Source organism: Protopterus annectens, chromosome 7.part0 (assembly GCF_019279795.1).
Source record: "Protopterus annectens isolate FY-2018-M chromosome 7.part0, PAN1.0, whole genome shotgun sequence".
Taxonomy (NCBI): Eukaryota; Metazoa; Chordata; order Ceratodontiformes; family Protopteridae; genus Protopterus; species Protopterus annectens.
The window spans coordinates 1,161,620,817-1,161,644,774 of record NC_056739.1 but is presented as its reverse complement, the minus strand read 5'-3'; the positions used below and the strand labels follow the sequence as shown (position 1 = coordinate 1,161,644,774).

Here is a 23,958-nt window from a genome sequence, read left to right as displayed (position 1 = left end):
ATCATATTGCATGAAAATAAGAAAAGCAGCTCAGAGTGATCACAGCTCACTACACAATTTTTATAAAAAAAAGCATACATTTTTAAGTGCTGTTATTCTGATGAAGTCATGCTATTACGTGGGCTAAAGCACTTAATGATTTATGTTTTTTCCCCCAGTAAAAATAGTGTGCCGAGGTAAAACTTGAAACACTGTTGCATCAACTTTCCTTCTCTTTTTTATACATCCCTGTTTCTCACAAATCTACATTTAACCCCCCTAAAAAAAGAAATAGACACATGCTACAACAAAATAGCAAAGTTTGCTGCCAGCCTTCCATCCAAAACTCTCCATTGTACAAGCATAGAACAACTACACTGGTTCAAATTACCATGCTGTCAACATAGTCGCAAATAGTCACTTCCACCCAAAACTCTCCATTGTACAAGCACAGAACAACTACACTGGTTCGAATTACCATGCTATCAACATAGTCACTGCACACAATTTACCATATAAACTAGAAAACTGTCCCACATTAAAAAGCACTCGAAAACATTACTAACCAGTATGGAATCTGCTTTCAAGCAATAAATGTTTTCTAATCACTAGCGAAGCAAGCAATACTGATGGAGACTCACTTTAGTCTAATTAAGCCATTAAATTCTGGAACACCGTTCTAAAAATGGCAAACTGACAAGCTTTGCAATCTAACTTAAACATTATCTAAATAATTTCTTGCTATGCTAATTTTCTACTCTTGGTTAATTACCTTTAAAACCATAGTAACATATTTACAAACTTGCTAGTACTTCTAACCAGTAAGAGTCCCCACTTGGAATATGCTCTCAGTTCTCTAACACATTTTCTTTATGCTTTTCTAATTTATACTTCTCCATTTTAACATCTTATGCTCAGAGTTGTACCACTCGTTATGTTTGTTAATTTTATTTTTATGTAAATTTGTACATATTAGACTGTATTTTTATGTCCTGGATTTGTTTAGTGCTCTTCAGCACATTGGGTAACAAGCACCCTTCAGCACTCATTTCCATACAGGTACGGGTTTTACAGGATTAGGTTGCTAACCTGAAGCCCAGCCCTCCTCAGAGGGTGCACCACACACTCGCACCTAGGGCCAGTTTAAAGTGTCCAAGCCACCTACTGCATGTCTTTGGAATGTGGGGGAAACTGGAGCACCTGGAGGAAACCCACACGAATGCAGGGAGGACACGCAGACTCCACACAGAAGGCACCCCTGCCAAGAATCGAACTGGAGAACTTCTCGCTGTGAGGTGACAACGCTAACTGCTATACCACTGCATTGTCCTGTGTTTGTATGTATTGTTTAGTAACTTTTAGAAACTATGTACTGTAGTGTAACTTTGTGGTCTATGTACTCTACTTTTTGGTGAAGCTTTTTTCCCTGGGCCTCTGCTAAAAAGGGAGTTGTTCAGCCAGTTGTGCTTTCCATGTCAAGAAATGCAAAATAAAAAGCTGTAGCATGGACTGTGAAAAGGTTATGCTGCTTCATTGTGTGAGGCAAGACTTAGTGAAGGTTATTTATTTACATTTGTTTACCGGGAAATTCCAACTGGATGCAGGTCCTTTTTCAGCGGATGCCCGGGAAGAAAAAGCTCCACATTATGTACATGATAAATAGAGATAGAAAGTTGCAGCAATAATAAACAACAGTGATGAGTGTACTATTGCAGAATGAGGGGCTTGATGGTCAAGTTGAGTGAGAAGATGAAGGCTGCTTTCTTTGTACTGCATTGTAAGCATGTTTTGTACAAAGTGAAAGGCTTAACTTTCTTCTGGTATGAAAAGTATGGACAAATTTCAGTATGTGACAGCTGGGCATGAACTTTTCTGAATCTAGCTGTTTGGAGAACATTGCCATTTTGGAAGCAGTTTGAAAGATGACTTGGACATGCGAGTGAAAAAATTGAAAGAGGTTTTATTCTGACAGATGTGGAGGTACTGATAACTCAGAGGTATCACAGAGGCCATAACTATGTGGATATCCTACAAAAGGGCCTCACTGAGACAGATGCCTGGTGTCAAAGCCATGGCCTCAAGCTCAATGCCAAAACGTGCATTGTCATCCCTTTTGGTAAAAACTCTGTACCCATGAACTACCACATGGGTGGTAGTCTACTTAACACCGAAAGTGTGATGAGACCTTGGGACACAGGTGGACAGTAGTCTCTCCTTTGATAATCACATCGCCACAGTAGCCAGGAAATCCTTCTACGTGGCACACCTCATCACAAAAGGTTTCTCATCCAGGAAAAAAGAGGTCATTGTTCCCCTCTACTCATCACTCATTAGACCCATTATAGAGTACAATGCCCCTTTTGGTATGTACCTCACAAGACATCTACATCAACTGGAAAGGCCACAGAAATACCTCACAAAGAGGATTACCGGCCTCAAACAGATGCCCTACGCAGACCGTCTCAAAAAACTCCAGCTTTACTCTGTCGCATATTGCCTACTCAGAGGCGATCTCTGCCTAACATACAAAGCTATGTCAAACCCAGAGCTGTTGGACATGCTCCATGTAAAGACATCCTAATCCCTCCGAGCTACACGCTCTAGGGACCTAAACCTTGTCACTACAATAAACAGAACATGCTGGAGGGATAGATTCCTGTCTCAGAGAATTCCCATACTCTGGAACAAACTACCTATCTATGTCGAACAAAGCTCTTCATTAGCACTCTTCAAGAAAAATCTTGATGAGTGGATGGGAGATAGGAAATTTCACCCCAGGGATCACTTTGGTGGTTTGCTTGACGGGCACAGGAAAATAATTTTCTTGGGTGGCAAAAGCCAGGGTACCGTTTGGCTAGGCTTATATAGGCCCTAGGGCCAATAGCCTAGTACCTACCTATGAACCTATGGCTCAAAAAGAATTTGAAGATTGGAATAAAGCTTTGGAACTCGAGAATGGATAGACCATTGTTTTGGAGACTTTTTTAAGACAAAAGTTAAATATTTTCTAGAGTAAGATGTTTATAGAGAAGTATGATAACTGATACAAGAAATGTAGTCACCCTGTGAATAGTGCATAAGAAGGAGGAAAGCATGTATATGCTATTTCAAGTGAAAGTAACTGTATGCAGCTACAGTTAGCCACTAACATTAAAATATATTGTTGTAGGTAGCAAGCCCCAACACCTCAGCGGAGGTAAAGTGAGAGCATCTCTCTTTTTCGTTCTAGAGCAGCAACACGGTTCGAAGTTAATAATTCTATTGCAATGGTCTATTCTGTTGTCAAGATAAATATGGAAATGAAGCAGAATTTGAATAAGGAAGTTTGTGATAGTTGGAGTAAATTTTTTTTTCTTTTTAGTTTTGTTTCTTGGGTATCTTGGGAGGAGAGATGCATATGTTGGGTACTTATTGGAAGCACTGTGAAATGGAAAAGGATAAAAGAGAATTTAATTTGCTTGCCCTGACAAAATGCTGGCAGAATACTTTGCTCTTTATTTGGGAGTGCAAGCAAAGTGGATTGGTAGGAAAGGGTGATTAATTGGACTGGAAAGGCTACTTTGTAACTAATGGAAATTAAATAGCATGTGGGGAAAAAAAAAGCTCCACGGCCTGATGGAGGTGGTTAAGGCTTCTGCTTACGTATTCTGCCTCCCCAGGGGAATTTAAAAGATGTACTGATCATGAGACTTGTCCCAAGAGATGCTAGGTGACTAGTGACGCTTATTGTTATGCTTGTTTGAAAGTTAGAGTTTCGAAGAACAAAGATCAAGTTTTCCCCAATTAAATTTCTTCAGAATTATGGCTGTTTTAATGTATGTATTTTAATAACTGGGTGAGTGAACTGATAACAGTTTATTAAAAGATGTTAGAAAGCTATATTAAAGCGGGTGGTATTGTCATTTTGTTATTTATCTGTTTGGTAACTGGTTTGTCTAGAAGGCAGGCTATGGGAAGATGTTGAGGTTAAAGTTTGTTTTTATGTCTATTTCTATATGCTTACTGGGAATGAAGACTGATCAAACAGTGACCAATTACAGGCTTAGCCTGGATTAGAATGTACAGTATACAAATAACAGTGGTTTATTAGAAAGTCTGACATACAATAAATAGGCCTAACAAAACAAAAATATGTGCAGTCACAAGTGGAGTAAAGTAGCAGGAGAAGTGTTGGAGATCGGGGTAGTGGTAGCTAGATTAGGAAAGCTAATAGGTAATCTAGTTTTCTCTCATCCTACTGTTGTGTGCATTGGCTTTAGACTAATGGAGTGGTAATAAATCACAGTTTAGGGTAAATTACATTATTGGTGCATCGGGTATGTGGGAGGTAAAGATACTACATAGTTTAGGTGACGCGTGCTTTAGATGGATAGTTACTTTCAAACTGTTTTAGTAAGTATTGTTTGAATTGTAGCCTGAGCAGGGAGTAGTTTGGGTGATCAGTTAAATCTCTAGGAAGTGACTGCCATAATTTTGGAACCAGTGCAGGGAAACAATGGCTAGTAGAGTACAGTCGTTGAGAAGGTTTTGTAGGGAAGGATCACCTTTGGTTTAGCTTTTTAGGTTATAGGTTTGACTGGCAGTAAAATGTTTGGAGGAGAGGTAGGAAGGGGGTATACTTTGAGTGTTTTAAGGAACCAGGAAGTAGATTTGACCTGGTCTGTACTGGGAGCCACTTAGCCTTTGAAATGGTCGGTTTATGTGTGAATCAACATATTTCACTGGAGAGGGTCTTAAGGGTAGCAGTGTTTTTGACAGAGGCAGGTGCAAACAAAGGAAGACCATACTCAAGTTGACCAAGGAGGGTATCTTTTTTCCTATAGCAGCCCCTGCTGGATGTGAGAGTACCTGAGATATTTTGTTGGGACAGAAGAGTAGACTGTTGCTCTTGTCTCTCAACTTTTATGCAATATCATGGGAGTTTAGTGACTGATGGAGCCAAACCTCCTAATACCTAAAGGAGGAGCTGGTTTCAGTATGATTGTTGTTGCAGTCAAGGGTATGAAAAAGTGTGGGTGGATTTAGATGATAGTTTATGGTGCTGAATACCATGGCCTTTTTTTGCATTGAGAAGTTGTGTTTGGCATTTAGCCAGTGTTGTATCTTAAGATGGTGCTTTTGAAGTCGTTTCAGTTTTATGATGTTCGTGATCATATCTATAGATGACAATTTCATCTGCATAAAGAAGCAGTGGTAAATTGGGGTCTAGTGGAAGTTTGTTGATAAAGATTTGAAATAGAAGAAGTGTTAGAATGGAGCCTAGTGGGACTCCAGAATGAAAGTGAACTCTTGGAAAGACTAGGTCCTGTCTTTAACTGGAATGAATGGTTGTATAGAAAGTCTTTGAACCGTAGGAAGTATTTAAACCATGCCATAGCATCAGGGCTGATCCCAGTGTCATGAAGTAGAAAAGGGTGGTTAACCATGTCAAAGGCTTGAATTAAGTCAACAAATGGCTCCAGTACAATTTAATTTATTCATGAGTTAAGATGCTAATAGTCATGGTCCATACAGCAGTTATTGTGCTCCTACCAGCCCACAATCATTGCTGTTTGATGGAGAGCAAGTGGTATTTTTAAGTACATTTTATAGCGTATGTATCCAACTTAGCAAGGGTGGATAAGATGAAGGTGGGACAGAAGTGAGTGTGTTTAGACAGCTTGGTTTCTTTCCGTACTGGTTTGACCAAAAGAGGATTTCCAAATATTTGTCTTAGAATTAGCAATAAGACAAAGGCTGTTAATGTTCTTTTATTACAGCCTGAAAATTTCCCGACAGCCATTTTGCTTCTTCTAAGAAATTAGATTGTGAAAAGTTCCTCAGACTTATAGTTTTATTTTCTAATCCCACTTCTGACACTTCAGTGTTTCCTTGGTGAATTCTGCTGCTACTGCTAAACATCCTTTAAATGTTAATCCCTCTCCTCCTAATAAGGATGGGAAAGCCTTTGACGGATTTCCTCTGTGGCAACAGATCCTTACAGACTCATAGGTGTTAAAGGTGGTGTAGTAGTACTACATTTGGCATTGGATACAAAAACTCCTTTCAGTGGCATTCCTTTCCACCACTGAAAGCAAACAGAATATTTTTTCCTTAGGTTCTTTAATACTTGCTGACCATAGGATTCCTAGAACTGTTGCTATTAAATCAAAGGGGCAAAGGCTTATAGTCAGAATATTTCTGGTACTGAAGAAAGTGTTTTCTTGGAGACCAGATCTAGATCTTTCCTTCCTAAATATATGTATGTGGAAGTTCCAAAAGTAAAGGTGTTGACCCATCAGAGTCTGTTGCCTCTCATTCCCTAAGGAAACCTTATAGTAACTTTGGACCTAAAAGACCCATACTATAACAATCGCAAAGTGAAATGCTTTAGGAAATGTTTCAGATTTTCTGTGTCCGAGTCACACCATCAATTCTGCGCATTATCCTTTGGGACCATCAATTCTGTGCATTATCCTTTGGGTTATCTGCTGCACTAGGGTTGTTTACAAAGTGTCTAGCCCCAAACATAGCCTATTTCAGACTGAACAGCACTTACACTTTTCCTTATTTAGTTTACTTAATTATCTTTGCAGTCTACTTCCAAGATGTCAAGCTTCCTTAACATGGTTTCATCTCTTCTGAGCAATCTAGGATTCCAGATAAACTCTCATAAATCCTCTTTGACTCAGTCACACAGGATTGTCTTTTTAGTATGTTTTATAGACACCCTGTAGCAAAAGGCCTTTTCTGACACCGGAGAAGGGGGATTTTTATCTGGAAATCTTCTTGGATTTCTCAACCTTGTCACAGACAGCCAGAGGGTTTCTTAGGATTCTGTGGTTCCTGACATCAGTGATTCACATGATTCCTCATGACAGATTACACATGAAAATGATTCTATGGTATCTTAAAAAAAAAACAAAACACACAGATCCAGCACTTGTATCCTTTCCAGTCTTAGGCTTTTATAATGCTGCACTGATTGAAACTGCAAATGCAGGTCTTCTATTTTCTCCTTTACATCTCAGATTTGTGCTTGAGTAGCAATTTCTATTGGGGCAAAGGTGGGGTTATTCAGACAGACCAAAGCATGTACATGTGAAAAAAAAAAAAAAAAGATGTAGGCTATGATCCATGCCTTAAAATGTCTTTATCAGCTATGGTCCCCAGTACCTCTTCAGGCAAGTACAGACAATACCAGAGTGATATGGCACATCAACAAGCGAGGGGGATACAAAGCTGTACCCTCTATGCAGGCTGGCTGTGAGTAAATGGGTGTTGGCTGTTCAACACATTCTTAACCCTCCAAGCATCTTACATTCTGTCAGAGTAAAACGGGACTGAAGCAGCCCCCCATAAATAGAAATTGAACAAGAGGATTTTCAAAGAATTGATCCAGTTGTGAGGAATACCAGGTAGATCTGTTTGCCTCTTTTTGAAACGGACAACTAAGCAGATTTTGCTCTAGGACTCCGTGCAAGCAGTCTTGGAAAACGGGATGCTTTTTTTTTTTTCATTCCTTTGAATGGGAATGCTTTGTTATGTATTTGCACTCTTTCTATAGATACCCTTGATTCTTAAGATTCAGAAGGGCTTCCCAGAATTAATTGTGGCGAGTTCCTTTTGGCCCAGGCAACATCGTCTCTCCCTTCTTATGGAATTGGTCAAGGGCAATTACAGTAGGCAAAACTGGACCTACTCATAAAGGACGGAAGGTTGGGAGAGGGTTGATACAGCCCTTTCTTAAACCTCTTCAACTAACTGCCTGGATGATTCAATACTCTGGATGTGCATAGGCAGCTGAGGTACTATCTTGACAGAACCAAATCCTTTAGAAAAACAGATGTCTTTCTTAGTCCCAACATGAGATAAAGTTAACTAATGTCAAAATGACTATTTCCAGATTGTTGTTTCTTGGCTATTGCCTTTTGTTATATGCACCATTGTAAACCAATTCCAGGCAGTATCAAGGCTCAATGTACAAGGGCCTTGTCTTCTTCAGTGGTATATTGGAAAGGGTTGGACTCTAGAAGCATTCTAGAGGCAGCTGTGTAGTCCTCTGTACGTATCTTTACAAGGCATGCACTGGATTCTTTTTCCAGTTCCAGGACTGGCTTTGCTAGGACCATTCAACAAAGTGCTCCTAGATCCATAAATGCCCTTCTCTCAAGTGGGATAGACTTTGGTAACCAAACTAATATAGCCTAAGGGCTACTGCAGCAGTGACCATGATGACTCAATGACCAACTTCTTCTTCCAGCTTTTCCCTGTTAGGGGTCGCCACAGCAGATCACCTGTCCGCTCATGATTGGCAGTGGAGTTTTACGGTGTCAAGTTGCCAGCCCAGCGCCCAACCTCCCACAGAAGGCACACACACACAAGCACTCGCACCTAGGGCCAATTTAGAGTGTCCAGTCCACCTACAGCATGTCTTTGGCATGTGGGAGGAAACTGGAGCACCCAGAGGAAACCCAAGCGACCACAGGGAGGACATGCAGACACCGCACAGAAGGCACCCCAGCCAAGGATCGAACCAGAGAACCTCTTGCTGTGAGGCGACAATGCTGACCGCTGCACCACTGTGGCAGCCTGAACAAAATAGAAAAACTGCACTCAGCCATTGCCCTATATGACTCAGACATACTGCTAATAACTGAGACATGGCTTAAAACCACATATCAAGGACAACTCCATAACCCCCCTCCCACCGGATACAACTTAGGAGTAGACAGACTACACAAAAAAGGTGGAGATATAGCCATAGTTTATAAAATCAACTTAAAGCTCCAACAGGAACCCCCCAACCCCAAAAACGCCGAAACCATAAGTGCCAAACTCCTCATAAATCCGCACAAGCACCTAAATATAATGGGTATCTGTATACCCCCAGGAGACTACCTAACCACATTTTAGTCAATACTACACTAGGCGTCCCACACCCTCTCCCAAGAAACCATAGTCCTAGGCGATGTTGATATCGACTGGAACCCCATCCACTCTCCAACACCCACCAACCACATAAACCTATATACTTTTACCCAACTCATTCAATCACCCACACGCATTGATAAGTCCTCAAAAAGAGAATCCATACTTGACTGGGTCCTCACAAACCATCCTAACACTGCCCTTCAATGTGGAACACTTTCTAACTCTTTAAGTGACCACAATCCCACTTTCATCCTCGGGCATAAACTTAAATCAGTTAACTCCCCCTCCCTTCTACAAACCCATTACCACAAAAACTTCCCCACAGACCACTTCATAGAAGCCTTAGAATCCTGCATCTGGTCTCCCATCAAAGCTCTCCCACTAGACCATGCCGTAGAATACTTCAGCTCCACTTTCCTAGGCATCCTCAATTGTCTAGCCCCAATCAAAACAATTAGAATACGCAGCAACCCTACCCCATGGCTACAAAGCACAACTAGGGCCTTACTAAAAGATAGGGATAAGGCTTGGAAAACCTGGCACCAACGCAAAAACTCACAACTAGGCACGTATACCTTGAACTCGGAAACAAGTTAAGACTGACAAACAAAATTACTACACTTACTTACTGAGTTCCGCTGTGGCAACCCCTAACCGGGAAAAGCCGAAAGATACAACAACTTACAAAGAAAATTTAGTAACAACCCATAAAAATTCTGGGCCACAGTTAACAGCATCCTTCAACCTGGTAAAGTAACAACTCCACCACCCAATATAGACGGGTCAAATACACATGTAGCCTCCACCTTCAACAACTACTTTACTTCTTCTGTTCTTAAACTAATAAACATCCCAACAACCTCCTCCAAATTCCCACACAACAGTCTGTCTACCCCCTTCTCACTTAAACCAGTACCAATATATAGTATCCAAAAACTCTTAGCAAAACTCAAACCAACCACCCTTGCTGCCGACAATCTCCCAGCCAAATACCTCCCGCAGCTATAGCCTACCCACTCGCACTACTAATAAATAGATCTATCACTGAACACACTGTTCCAACATTGTGGAAAATCTCCTACATCATCCCCCCCCCCCTCCACAAAGGAGGTACTTCCACCGACCTCTCCAGATATCGACCCATGCTATCCTCTCACCACTATCCAAAATCCTAGAAAGATGTATTCACCGTAAACTCCTCAACCACCTTCTCTCTAACAACCTCCTATCCAACTTCCAACATGGCTTCCGCCCATCCCACAGCACCACCACCACTCTAACTTCAGCAACATAATAAACACATACAGAAACCAGGGTAATCTTGTCTCGGCCACCTTTCTAGACTTATCCAAAGCCTTTGATACAGTTTCCCACAACAAACTCCTAATCTGCCTCACCAATCTCAACCTTGACAGCCCCACCATACAGTGGTTTAAAAGCTATCTGGACAGTCGCCAACAGTTTGTCAAATGGACTAACTGCCTATTCTCCCCATTACCAGTCACAGTTGGCGTACCCCAAGTTTCCATCCTAGGCCCCCTCCTGCTCAACATCTTTATTAATCAACTCCACTCCGCAACTACAGATGCCAAAGTTGTCCAATAGACCGATACAACCCTAATCTGCTCCGCATCCAACATTAAACTTCTACAACAAAAAAAATAACAATCCTTTACTGAAGTAGAATAGTGGCTTAATAATTCCCAACTAATATTAAATGCAAAGAAAACACTACAGATGCCAAAGTTGTCCAATAGACCGATACAACTACAGATGCCAAAGTTGTCCAATAGACCGATACAACCCTAATCTGCTCCGCATCCAACATTAAACTTCTACAACAAAAAAAATAACAATCCTTTACTGAAGTAGAATATTGGCTTAATAATTCCCAACTAATATTAAATGCAAAGAAAACACAGCATATGCTGTTCCACCCTACCAAAACCGAGGATGTTACCTTCTCCATATCCTCAGGTAATAGGACTCTCATCACCCCAGTACCAGAAGCTAAGTTATTTGGATTCACCATTGACCAACAACTAAAGTACAACAAACACATATCCCTCACTGTCGCCAAAGTCCACAAAACGCTGTGGACCCTATATTGCTGAAAATGATACCTAACTTCAGAAGCTAGCATCACCATAGCCAGAACCCGCCTGCTAGCAACTGTCCTATATGCATGTCCAGTACTAACAAACCTAAATAAAACTGACCTAAACAAACACTCTCCACATGCTATAACAAAATCGCCAGATTTGCTGCCAACACCAGCTCACGGTCCCACCACTGCGAATCCCTGAACAAACTACACTGGTTAGAATTCCCAAATTTACTATGACACCACCAACGTAACCCGGCACACCAAATACTATACTATCCTGAAAAAAACCCTGCTCTGTCCGGCCTCATAACCTTCTATAACCCTAATATGCAGTTATGATCTACCAATAAAGCCCTTCTCGAAAGTTTCCAATGTATAAATAGCTCAGGCAACTCCCTCTTCACCAATGAAGTTGCAAAACACTGAATTATCCTGCCTCCTGACCTCCGACTTCAAACATGTACAACCCACCTTCAAAACCCAATTAAAATCATACCTAGACACCTATTATTTATGTACCTGCAAAGGACCTCCATGAATTCCATTTGGCTAAGTTTAGGACGAGTATGCTATTTTGTTTATCATTTGTTAACCGGGTTAGTCCAACTGAGCCAGTGGCCCGTTTTTCAGTGGAGACCCAAGGAGAAAAGCTCCAGACAGTTATTACAAAGTCATAAAAAAGAAAAACCTCTGACAATGAGGTTTTATACAAACATTACAATAATGTGCTTTACATTAGACATTTACAAAAGGCTTGAGAATGAAGTTTACACAAACATTACTATAATGTGCATAACATGCAGTACAAAAGTTAGAATTTTTTTAATGAAAAAGAGAAAGAGATGCAAATGAGATAGGACACTTGCAATTGGTGGGTGTTAAAAGTGTGAGAGGTAGTAAGGTGGTAAAGTGGGATTTAAGTAGGATCATTGCAGTGATGGGTGTTGGCATTTAGAAGAAAAATTTTGTAAGTTTGAATTTAAAGAGAATTATGTTAGAAATAGGTTCATAGGTCTGTACTAGGCTAATGGCCCTGGAGCCTTTACAAGCCTAGCCGAAAAAAAAATTTGCCCAGGCACTGTGCCACCTAATGTTAGTTTACAGTGCCCATATCCAATAGAGCAACTGGAATGATCTCTGGAGTGAACTTTCCGTTACCCATCCACTCGTCAAGATTTCTCTTGAAGAGGGTCAGCGAGGTGCTGGGCAGTCTTTGAGAGACTAACCTGTCCCTCCAGCATGTTCTGTTAATTGTAGCAATGAGGTTATGATCTCTGGAGCGTGTGCCACTGGTGGATTGGGATTTCTTTAGGTGTAGCATTTCAGGTAGGGCTGGGTCTGACATGGCTTTGTAAGTCCAGCAGAGATCACCTCTAAGTAGACGATGAGAGACTGAGAACAGCTGAAGTTTCTTGAGTCTGTCCATGTAGGACATGTGTTTAAGGCCTAGGATCCTTTTTGTGATGTATTTTTGTGGCCTCTCCAGCTGTTCTAGGTGTCTGGTCAGGTACATGCCAAACTGGGCGTTATATTCAATGATTGGTCTATTGAGGGATGAGTAGAGAGAGATTATGACTTCTTTCTTCCTGGATGCGAAACCTTTGATTATAAGGTGTGCCATGTAGAAGGACTTTATGACCACAGTGGCAATGTGGTCGAAGGTGAGGTGGCTGTTGACCTGGGTGCCCAGATCTCTTATGGCCCCTTCAGTGGGCTCCCATCAATGTGGTAATTCATGGGAAATGAGTTTTTTCCAAAGGGGATGATGATGCATTTTTTGGTGTTAAGCTTCAGGCCATGGTTCTGACACCAGTCATTGGTCTCGGAGAGGCCCTTTTGTAGGATGTCTGCATCACTTGGAGTTGATAATGACTCCTAGCTTGCAATCCTCAGCAAACTTGGTCAGCCAGAGTCCTTCTGTGTTGGCCTGGACTTCTGAGAAGTAGATGCCAAACAGGAGAGGGCCCAGGACTGAGCCCTGTGTTACCCCACTCGTGACTGATCGACAGTCTGATTTGGAATTTGCAACTTGCAACTTTCACTCTGTGTGTCCTGTCTGTGAGCCAATTTGCAGCCCACCTAGTGATGCAAGGATTGATGCCTAGTTTGAGTTTATCAATGATACCCGAGTGGGGAGTAGTATCAAAGGCCTTGGCCAGGTCGAGGTAGGTTGTATGCACTGCCTTACCCTCATCCATAGCTTTGGTGACTGCCTTGAAGAAGTCAACCAGGTTCAGCAGGCAGGATCTCCCCTTGGCAAAGCCAAACTGTGTATGGTCAAGAGTTTGGAGATTGCCTATATCTTTGTTAAGCAGGTCCATGATGATGCGCTCCATACCTTTGCATGCTAGACTCGTTAGGCTAATGAGACGATAGTTCCCAAGGTCTGTAGTTGCGCCCCCTTTATGGAGCGGGGTGACTAGCAGTGCGCCATTCATTAGGGACATAGCCTGAGGTAAGGCTGTGATTGAACAGGGCACATAGATGTGGTGGCAGTTCATTTTGTAGCTCATGTAGGACGCAGCCAGGGATGTTGTCGGGTCCCGTGGATGCTGTATTCTTGGCTTTGGACAATGCAGCTTTTACCTGTGCCACAGAAATGTTGGGTACCAGGCTTTCTTCTGGTATTGTGATAGGATCCTGGGGAGGGAGAGGGGTAAAGTTGGCATTGAATCTTTTGGCCAGTATGTTGGCTATATCTGTTGGCTCAGTATAGGAGGTGCCATTGTGCAATAACTCAGAGCAAATCTGGGTATTGGCTTTGAGGTTTTTGATATAGCTATAGAAGGCTTTGTGGTTGATTTTGGTGTCTGCTACAATTCTGCCTCCATAGCTGGCTTTAGAGGATTTGATAAGGGATCTTAGCTTTTTGTTGAGACTGATAGAGAGGTTTTCCAGTCTTGTGACTTCGTGTTTTTTTGCAACAGTTTCTTCCTTCTGTTGTAGAGTTTATTGATGGCTGGGGATCACCATATTGGCTTCCATTTTTAGGAGGAGAGGGTTTTAGTTCTGTTTGGTATGGCAAGGTCCATGCATTTGTGTACATGCTCATACAGTGCATTGGTGTATGATTCTGTAGTCTTGCAGCTATTTTCCATTGGTATGGGTGCCGAGAAGTTAGCCACCTCTATTTTTAGGAGCCCAAAGTCAGCTTTAGAGAGGTTTTCAGGGTGGTCACCTTAGTGGGGGGAATTTGTGAGACTGAGATTTCCACGGTGATCAGTTTGTGGTCAGATTTAACCAGGGAGTAATATAGGTGTGGAGCAATGGTGTCCCATGTTGGTGATAACCAGGTTGAGGATGTTGGTTCCTCTAGTGGGAGTCACAATGAGCTGGTCCAGGGCATTGGAACTGATAAATTCCAGAAAGCATTGGGCTTGTACATTGGTACTGAATAGTTTTCCGAGTTGATGGAAGGGTAGTTGAAGTCACCCAATATGAGAGTATTGCGTTGGACCTTGATAGATTACAGGGTGCTTAGGAGGTTGGAGTGAGAGTCTAGAGACATGTTTGGGGTTCTGTATCAAGCTATGACTTGTATCGCCATCTTACCCAGTGTTACTTGTTCCTGAAGTATCTTGGATGCATTATGCTGGGCTACCAGTCTAGAGCGGTGCGTATCCTTTAAGAATATGGAGACACCACCTCCTTTGGAGCTTCTGGACGCATTCTGGAGCCAAAAGGTATGGAATGAGTTGTAGCCTGGGAGTGCAGAGGTGCTTTCTGCCTCTTTAAACCAGGTCACTGTTACAGCACAGATGTCGACATTCTCCATTTTGAGGAGACTTTCGAGCGAGTGTATCTTGAGATTTAGACTTCTAGCATTAAGCAGCATGACCCTCAGATTGCATTTGTTTATAGCTATTACAGTGGAATGTTGGTCTTTGGAACACTGCCTAAAAAGGCACTATAGTTGTGGCAAAAGCCTTAGCCAGTACCTGGAATCCCAGGGGTGACAGATGCAGGCCATCTCTGGCAAAGCATCAAAGTCTGTTGATCATGTCGTCCCAGGCAGAAACATACTGGATCCCCTTAGAATGACACCAGAAACTTAGCCAGTTTTTGAACTCAATCATTTTCTGCTTGTACTGTAGTATCATTCTGGATAACGGTAGAATATTGCTCAGTGCTAGAGTCAAACCTGCCTGGGCCACATGATCAGAGAGCTCCTCCGTGTCTCTCTTCATGTAGTCCAGGGAGGTACATCTCTGGTCATTCACACCCACATGGACAATGACGGAGTCATATTTGTACTTGTGGAGTGACCTGAGTGCGTGTGTTAGGTGGCGCATCCTGGCACCTGACAGACAACTGACTGTCGCCTTCTCCTTGTTCATCCTAGTGAGTGGGACATCAGTGTGCCTCACAGTTAAGTTTCCTATGATTAGTACATTGGGCAAAGTGTTTTGCCTTAAGGGCTTGGGTTGATTCGTATGTTAAGGGGGAGTTTGTTCCATGCATAGGAACATATTTCTTGACTATTAGGTAAGAAACCTGAACATTTTCCATTCTGGGCACTGAATTTTTTTCCCCTCATCCGGGCTAACCAGTTGGCATAGTGGAAGTGTGTGAGAGAGTGAGAACTTTTGGAAGCTGGCCAGTTGTGCCTTGGGCAAGACACAACCCATATTGCCTAAAGGCTACTGCAGCAATAAGGAATTTGAACATCTACTGTTAAGGGTAAGTGTAACTTGCACAACTGTGCTTCCTCACAATAATCTGCATTGTCTGTTGTCCATGGCACTTCAGGTGATCTTAGACAATGCCACATTGATGTGGTACATAAGCAGTGGGTACCAGATTTTAGCCCCTGTATAGGCTGGCTGTGGAAGCTTGGGAGGTAGTAGTCCAGCAGCACTGTTTCACCCTCCAACCTTCTTAGATTCTGTCAGAGCAAAGTGCTCTGGCAGACATGCTGAGCAGGATGAGGACAGACTCTCACAAATGGAAACTGAATGAAGGAGCCTTCCAGGAATCAATCCGGTTGTGGGAACCCCTGAAGCAGATTAGCTTACTTTCAAAAGGGACAACTGAAGAAATTCTACTTCAGGATTCTTTACAAGAAGGTCTGAAGCATGGATACTTTTTCATCCCCCTGGACAAAGGATGTTTGTCTATTCCGTTCCACCCTTTCCCCTATTTTGTCTGTATGTTAATGCCAGGGTAAGGTTTTGTATATCTGTACCTAACTTTCTAATCGGGAACTTGGGCTCCCTTTCATGGTTGATATACCAAAAAGTCCTGAAGCTTGTGGAGCCCAGTTGCTGGATTTCTCCACTTGGAACTCATGCAGCCAGCGACTGTTGTATCCCAGGCAGGATGTAACCCATACAGCTTAGGCTACTGCAGCAGCAATGATTTAATCAAACCTCTGCTGTTAGAGGAAGTTTATGCAACTGTACTTTAACTTTTCCTTTTTTGTCTGTAATTGTGTAACTGTGGAATTAGCATATATAATTAAGAGAGGGGTAGAGTTCCCCACTAGGGAATGCAAGGCAGAAAAAAAGTCTTCTTTTTTTCCATCTGGCTGAAGCTGCATTCTTTTGTGTTTGCTTTGTTGTAGCTTTGCCTGGATGTTATGACAAACCATAGTGGAAACCATAAATTTGTTATATTTACCCTAGCCATTGTGGCCAGGGTCATAGTTGAAAGAGATCAAAGGAAGACTAAATGTTCATCATATTGATTGCTGCTACAGTAGCCTTAGCTGAATGGGTTATAGACTTCCAAGATTTTACAACTACCCAGCTTGCAAAGCTTCATGGCACCTTCCACATGACTGTCAGGCACCTCGAGCTGAGCTGACTAAAAGATAAGTTTGGGCACCAAGCCCTTTAGAGCTTTACTGCTGTTGAAGAGTACTTGCCTCTAAGGCTTTTGAGGATCGATGGTCAGCTTGGTGGTGTTCCTTTGCTGGGCAGCTTTCCATTTGGGGAAAAAGTTTCCATGTTTATCACTTAGCACTTCTTGTTTAGCACTTCTTGTTCAGGAAGGTTATTTTAATTCTAGGAGTTTTGTGTTTTAGCAGACTGTCAAGAAACCTTATCTTTCTTTATATGGGAGTGCTCTTTTTTCTTGTCATTTTAGAAGTTGTGTAAAGTAACTGAAAACCATGTTTACTGTGATAAAATTGTGTTTATTTTACTTTTGTGGGACTGGCAAAGTGTTTCAAAGAACTTTACTATGTTTTACTGTGAAAAAAGTGACCTTTTGGAAGATTTGTAATTTTTACCAGCATATGCTGCTGGTCTTCCCAGGGAAAGAGACACACAATTTCAGGCTTAACTGTGGAACAAACTACTGGTCCTGTGGTCAGTCCTTCAGCCACAAAAAGAAAAAGTTAGGAAAGCACCCCTTTGCCACCACAGCAGGCTAACAATTTGCATTAGCTGCAGGTAGAAGACTCTGATGTGGCCATTTGTTGTACTTCAGACCACTAACTTTTATGGATCCCTCTGGTGTAGCAATCTTTTATAAACTTTTGTAGAACATCTAGAGGTTTTGCTTTTATAGCATTTCTTAGGTTCATAGGTGGTTGTTATGCATGCACTCCATGAGAGCATCAAGGATCCTAGCCCATTTTCTGTGACTTGTATAGTAGGCAGATGGAGATAGGGATACTCAAACCCAGTTCTGCAGGAATCCTCTCATTAATGACTTACAACTGTAATCTAGTGCCCTAACTTCATCATGTGCAATAACTGTCACAAATAAATAAAATATTTATGAGTTGAAACAAAATAGCAGTGCCAAGATGATTGTTTTGTAGTTAATGAAGTATTTGTGAAACCTTGGAAGTCCAAAGGTTTTATTACTTAGATAATTTATTTGATGTGTTTTGTTAGTAGGGAGGTCTGAAACTGACAGAATAGCTGTGTATTTCAAAAAAGAAAGTTTTAACATGTTATCAGCTGGTCCCAGAATCAGATCACTTCTGTGTAGTTGAGTGACATTAAGTACTGCATGCACTTTTTTTTAAATACTGTAAACAAATTTTCGAAAGCAATGTTACAGCATGATAAAAAGTATCGCCATAGGTACAGTTTGAACTCCATTGACTTAATGATGAATGAACCCAATCCCTCTGCATTTTTAATGCAAGTTGGGGCTTTCTGTCTGTGTATGAGTTTTGTTTCCCTTTTCCATTCTTTGAATGTCTTACTGTTGCCTTTTGCTGTCTCAGTCTTAGATGTCTGGACATAGTTGATATTGATTAGGATGGGGTAGCCTAAGTCTTCTGCTTAGAAAGAAAGAGATCTAGGGCAGTTGCACTGAATGCCACCCTTCTGCTATCTTTTCCATCCAGGCTTTCTTACTTAAGTCTGCTGTCCATCCACTTCATTAGAAATGGAGTTCAGATGAAGTGCAGCGAATATGTTCTGCAGGCAGAAATAGTTACTGACTAAAAGCAAGTTCCTAACCTCCAAGCTGAGAAAAAAGTGAGTATTCACGAAGCAAAATGTTTTATTATGAACTAAAATGCTAGAGGCTACACTTTGTTCTTCATTACTAAGTTCACTGACTTGGTACAGTAGGTTATCTGTCTTACCAAAAATGATAATTTATACCTGTATAATTAATACTTTATTGTTTCTTTCTCATATGCATTTAAAAGTAGTGTGTCAATTGGCTACTGCCTGGTTAGGGAATGAATAGGCAGAAATGGAGCAGTTGGGCACATGGTCTACAGGCTTTGGGGGGGTGTTGCAAAAAGTAAATATCTTATAACTTTAGTTGACTTCACTTTAGTTAACATCTCTTACTTCTCTCTATTGTTGTAAATGCATTCCATATTAATGTTAATCAGGAAGGCTCAGAAGACTTACTAGATGAGTTTAATTTGTTTGGAGAGAAATCTGATGATTGAAGCATTTGTATAGTAATTTTAACAAACATTATGATAACATAAAATGGAAACAGAAGGTTTAGTGAGCAGCATTATGTGAAGCAGCACGGTGAGTGACTGTGCCCAGGGAGGGGATGATGAGGAGAGCAACAAGTAACTTGACCATTCCACCCGAGAAATGGCGTAGTATGCAAATTAGAGCATAACTGCATGCACTCATGTTGGCATGTTAATGGGAGCCATCACATGTGGAAATGACACGCTAGAGTGATTCTGAAATATGCAAGTTTAGCTCAGAGAGCCACAGATATCTTCATTCATTTTGAATACCAGAAATGTCCATTGTGTACAGGAGCTTTACTCGCATTTTGATGTTAGAAGTAGTATCAGCATTAGCAGAGCATCATGTGTTGTGGTGTTTGGTGTCAATTTGTACATTGCAGCTGGATCTGTATGCAGTTGCCAAACCATCCCCTCCATGACCAGAATCTTGCTGACTACTACATTCTGGACTGAGAGACAATACAAGAGTTTGTAGATATGTGTTGCTCACACATAGAATCAAGGGGGTTGTGTTGGATGCCTATTCCTGTGAACACAATTGTTTGTGTAGAATTAACCATCTTCACTACAGGGACTTTTCAGCATCCCATAGAGGACATGTTAGGATTTTCACAGGAGTCTGTTTCACAAATTCTATATCCAGTTCCTTGTGATACTGCATCACGTAGAGGAGCATATATTGTTTCCTTGGACAGCAGAAGAAAAAGAACTACCAGAAAGTGCATTTTATATGATCATAACCCCATGAGGTTGTGTGGGCCATAGACTGCACCCACATTGTCATCAAGGCCTCACCTGTTCTACATGCCATTCATTATATTAATCAGAAGGATCAGTCCATCAACTGCCAGGTGTTGTGCAATGCACAGGGAGTTGTATACAATGTGTCTGTGTGCCTTTCAGGTAGTTCCCATGATCTCCACATCTGGCAGATGTGTGATCTATATCAGTGTTTCATGTGAGGTAACTTTTGACAACGTTATCTGGTTTGTAGATGAACACATTTAACAACCACATACTCTTGGATGTGTCGTTCCTGTAGACATAGACAGGAGGCCATTCCCTGTTTTGTGTAGCAGATGATGCAGGATATGCCATGGAACCGTGGCTTATGACCCCCTTCTGAATCTTCTGGACCATGGAGGAGATGGCATATAGCACTACTATGTTACAAACATGAAATATTGTTAAATATGTATTTGGACTCCTGAAGGCTTGCTTATGCTGCTTGGATATACATAGTGGCACACTACAGTGTATGCCTAGGACCTTCAGTAAGATGTTTGTGGTCTGCAGTGTGCTGCGCAATATGGCGGCACACAAGTAGATACAACTTGGGAACATTGTAGTACTGACTGTCAGATGTGTCAACAGCAGAGGAGTCTGAAGATTCATAGGAGGAAACATTTGCAGTGCTGCCCCATGCAAAGCAGTGGGAGGTGTAGTATACTGCATAACTGGCAAAGGGGCAGTGTCTGGTCCACAGCTGTGTGCCATGAGAAGGGCAACACAGAGTAAAACTGATGCATGCATGAAGGCACCCATACTGTGCATTACAGTTTATTGAGAGACATAACTTTACCCACTTAGACTGAATGGGTGAACAGGGCATCATCATTTGCATAGGTGGGGTGGGGCACAGTGACAGGTGACAACAACACTACCATAGGTATAAGTTTGTAGAGGTAAATATGGCAGCCAGATGCATGGTTAGCTGGTTGGGAGAGAGAGGAATCACAATCTCCGGTATTACACTAGAGCTGCCATGTCCTGAATGTTGGACAGAGTACCCTCTGACCTTGCATTGTGTGAGACTGGATGCATCCTGCATGAGGGATGGTGTAGAACTTCTAGATTACATACAGGAACCTCACAAGACATCTACAACAACTGGATAGACCACAGAAATACCTCACAAAGAGGATTACTGGCCTCAAACAGATGCCCTATGCAGACCGTCTAAAAAAACTACAGCTTTACTCCATCACATATCGCCTACTCAGGGGCGATCTCTGCCTAACATACAAAGCTACGTCATACCCAGAGCTGTTGGACATGCTCCACTTAAAGAAATCCCAATCTCTCCGAGCTACACGCTCTAGGGACCTTAACCTTGTCACCACAATAAACAGAACATGCTGGAGGGATAGATTCCTGTCCCAGAGACTTCCCATACTCTGGAACAGACTACCTATCTATGTCAAACAAAGCTCCTCATTAGCACTCTTCAAGAAAAATCTTGATGATTGGATGGGAAATGGGAAATTCACCCCGGGGATCACTTCTGTGGCTCTGCTCGACAGGGGCACAGGAAAATAATTTTCTTGGGTGGCGAAAGCCAGGGTACATTTTTTTGGCTAGGCTTGTAGCCTAGTACCTACCTATGGACCTATGTGATGGCCACATGCTTGTCTGATGTTGTGTTGTCACCTTTCACACTCTGTGCTATACTGAAAGCACCAATGGGCATTTTACCACTGCTTACCTTCTTACAGCACTGTGCTAACCTTACATATGCTGTCCTAGATACAACATATCTCATTTCCCTTGTTGTATGTTTTGCAGTTTGTGTGCATATACTTCCGAGTACCACCTCCTCATAGCTGGACAGTACCCTCTTTTATACTGTTGTTTTCTTTTCTATGTTAGGTTATCCCCCACCCTTCCCACAGCAGGACAGTACCTTACCCTGCCCTTTTGTTCCGTTTCTTGTCAGGGTAAGCCCCCCACACAGCAGGACAGTAACCTCTTTTATACTGTTGTTTTATTTTCTATGTTAGGTTATCCCCCACCCTTCCCACAGCAGGACAGTACCTTACCTTGCCCTTTTGTTCCGTTTCTTGTCAGGGTAAGCCCCCCACACAGCAGGACAGTAACCTATCATGCATGGTGAAAGTAGAGGCCCAGGAACCACACAAACCAAAGTCCAAACCACAAATCCAATTTATTGACAGCAAACACGGACCAAATACAGTCAAGTGCTTTCATCTTTAGCAGAAGTCTTTGGTGGTGACGGAAGCGCTTGACTGCATTTGGTCTGTTTTTGCTGTGAATAAATTTAGATTTGTGGTTTGGACTTTGATTTGTGTGGTTCCTGGGCCTCTACCTTCACCACTTGTGGTTCTTAGTAACTTATCATGCCCTTGTTCAGCCTTCATTGTAAGGATGAACTCTCAGAGCAGGGCAGTAACGTGTCATGCCTTTGTGTTGCGTTACTCTACGCACTCCACTGTTTAGTATCTGTTCCTGCTGCTTCCACATGCCCTTGTGTACACCCTGCAGTCCTCTTGAGTTGCATTACCAGGTATTTTGTGTGCTGTCAGTATGCCTGTAAGGGACAAACTTATGTACTGTATTCCTATTCCTGAGTTGGTAGCCTTAACACATTTTCCTGCAATATGGTAACTATGCTTTTATGTGCAGGCCTCTTAGTGCTGCGATTGTAGTAATGAGGCGATTTAGCACAACTTTGTCTTTTATGGACTGTCGTGTGACTTTTAGTCACTTTTTATTGCTAGGTATGGCTTTTTACTTTTGTGAGGAAAAAGCTGTTAAAATAATTTTTTTTTCTGTGATTTTCCTGACTAAAACTTTTCTTTCTTTGATTTTTGGGGACAGGAGCAAGTAATTAAAGGGATTTTCTATGTTTATCGGAAAAGTCCGCTTGCATGTTTTGCTTGACGTTTAGGCATACTTTTTGGTTTCACCATGGAAATACTTAATGGTTCCTCCATTCTTCCTTCTTTAGCCACAAAAAGAACATTTCTAAACAGCCTTTGCCCCTTAAGCTGGCTAAAAGTTGCCCCGGCTGCACATGGGTGACTCTGCTGTGTCCATTTCTGCTTCCTCGTATCATTCCTCTTTTTCATTGGCTCCCAGTGGTGTAGTCCTTTCAGCCACCATGGACTTGTGACATTCTGTGCAGTTGCTGTAGTACCTTTGGTGGGCAAGGGAGAACCACTCATGTCTGTCTTTGGAGAAAGGAGCAGGGAATGCCCATCTGCTAGCCGGACTGGGATGCCTGTCCCCAGAATGATTTGAGTGATGGGAGCCTCTGTGCTTCTAAAGAAATTTCTAGCAAAAAGAAGCAGAAAGTTAAGCATTTATCTTTCCTTGTCTTTGTCACTTTGGACAGGAATTATTTATTGGGCTTAGTTCAGGGGTTAGGTCAGACTCTTGACCACTTGTATTTCTAGTATTACTGGTTAAAAAAAGAATTCTTAATTTCTTTGAATATTCCCAGTATATTGAATGGGAAGATGATTCTGAGAGATCAACTTCTGCTTTCTATTCCCGGGTGACTGATAGTCCCTTAGAGGTTTTCTTGTTTTTTTCAGAAACCACATCCAGAAAGAAGCACTTGTTTCAGTAGGTGCATAATGATATTCCTTTGCCCCTGGAAAAAAGTATGATTTATTACAATTGGAATTTCCTGACCTCATTCCTGTTCTAGCATATGAGGATGTGTTTATTGTGCTCTGTAACTTCTACCAGCCTTCTGCCTCTAAGAATGCAGATAGATTGTATAAATGTCCTTAGTTAGTTATATAGATTTTTGGTTTCTAGTCTGCATTCTGACCCTGCAGTGGTTTCTTTTGAAAATCCAACTGCTACTAAACATATGGGAAATGCTAATACCCCAAGAAGGATGGAAAATATTTTGATTTGATTTGGGAAAAAGTGTATCCTTCTGACATAATTATTTTTAGAACACTCCGTTAGTAAGCTTGTGTGTTAAAGTTTATACTTGCATCATTTGTGAATATCAGGATCATTATAGCTCTCTGCCCCTCTTCTGATGAAAAATCCTCTGTGATTTATGTTTTAGCTTCTGTGTCTCAAGTGACTAAACAAGTGTGCTCCAGTAGTAGCAGCTACTGGAACTGCAGTTAAAGATAAATGGATTCTGAGAGTGATCCATCAGAGGTGCAGAAGGCAATGGGAGTCCCTCTCTTTTTTCAGGGGATTCCCCTTCATCCTCCAGATCAAATTAATTTTTTCCCTCCTGTCTTTTAACATTTGCGGACTCTAGATGGTACAAGCCTTCCCT

General features: G+C 41.8%; 1 protein-coding gene across 3 annotated transcripts in view; it reads left to right on the top strand.

Annotated features, from left to right (window-relative positions):
* The window catches only part of USP3 (ubiquitin specific peptidase 3), a 1,626,170-nt gene that overhangs the window by 12,938 nt on the left and 1,589,274 nt on the right, over window positions 1-23,958 (top strand). Inside the window, exon 2 of one of the 3 annotated variants that reach the window (XM_044077748.1) lies at window positions 18,306-18,438. The exons of the other annotated variants lie outside the window; for them this stretch is intronic. Within the exon in view, the coding sequence (XP_043933683.1) occupies window position 18,438 (1 nt within the window). The 5' untranslated portion in view covers window positions 18,306-18,437. The remainder of the gene's footprint in view (window positions 1-18,305; window positions 18,439-23,958) is intronic. 3 annotated transcript variants of the gene reach the window in all.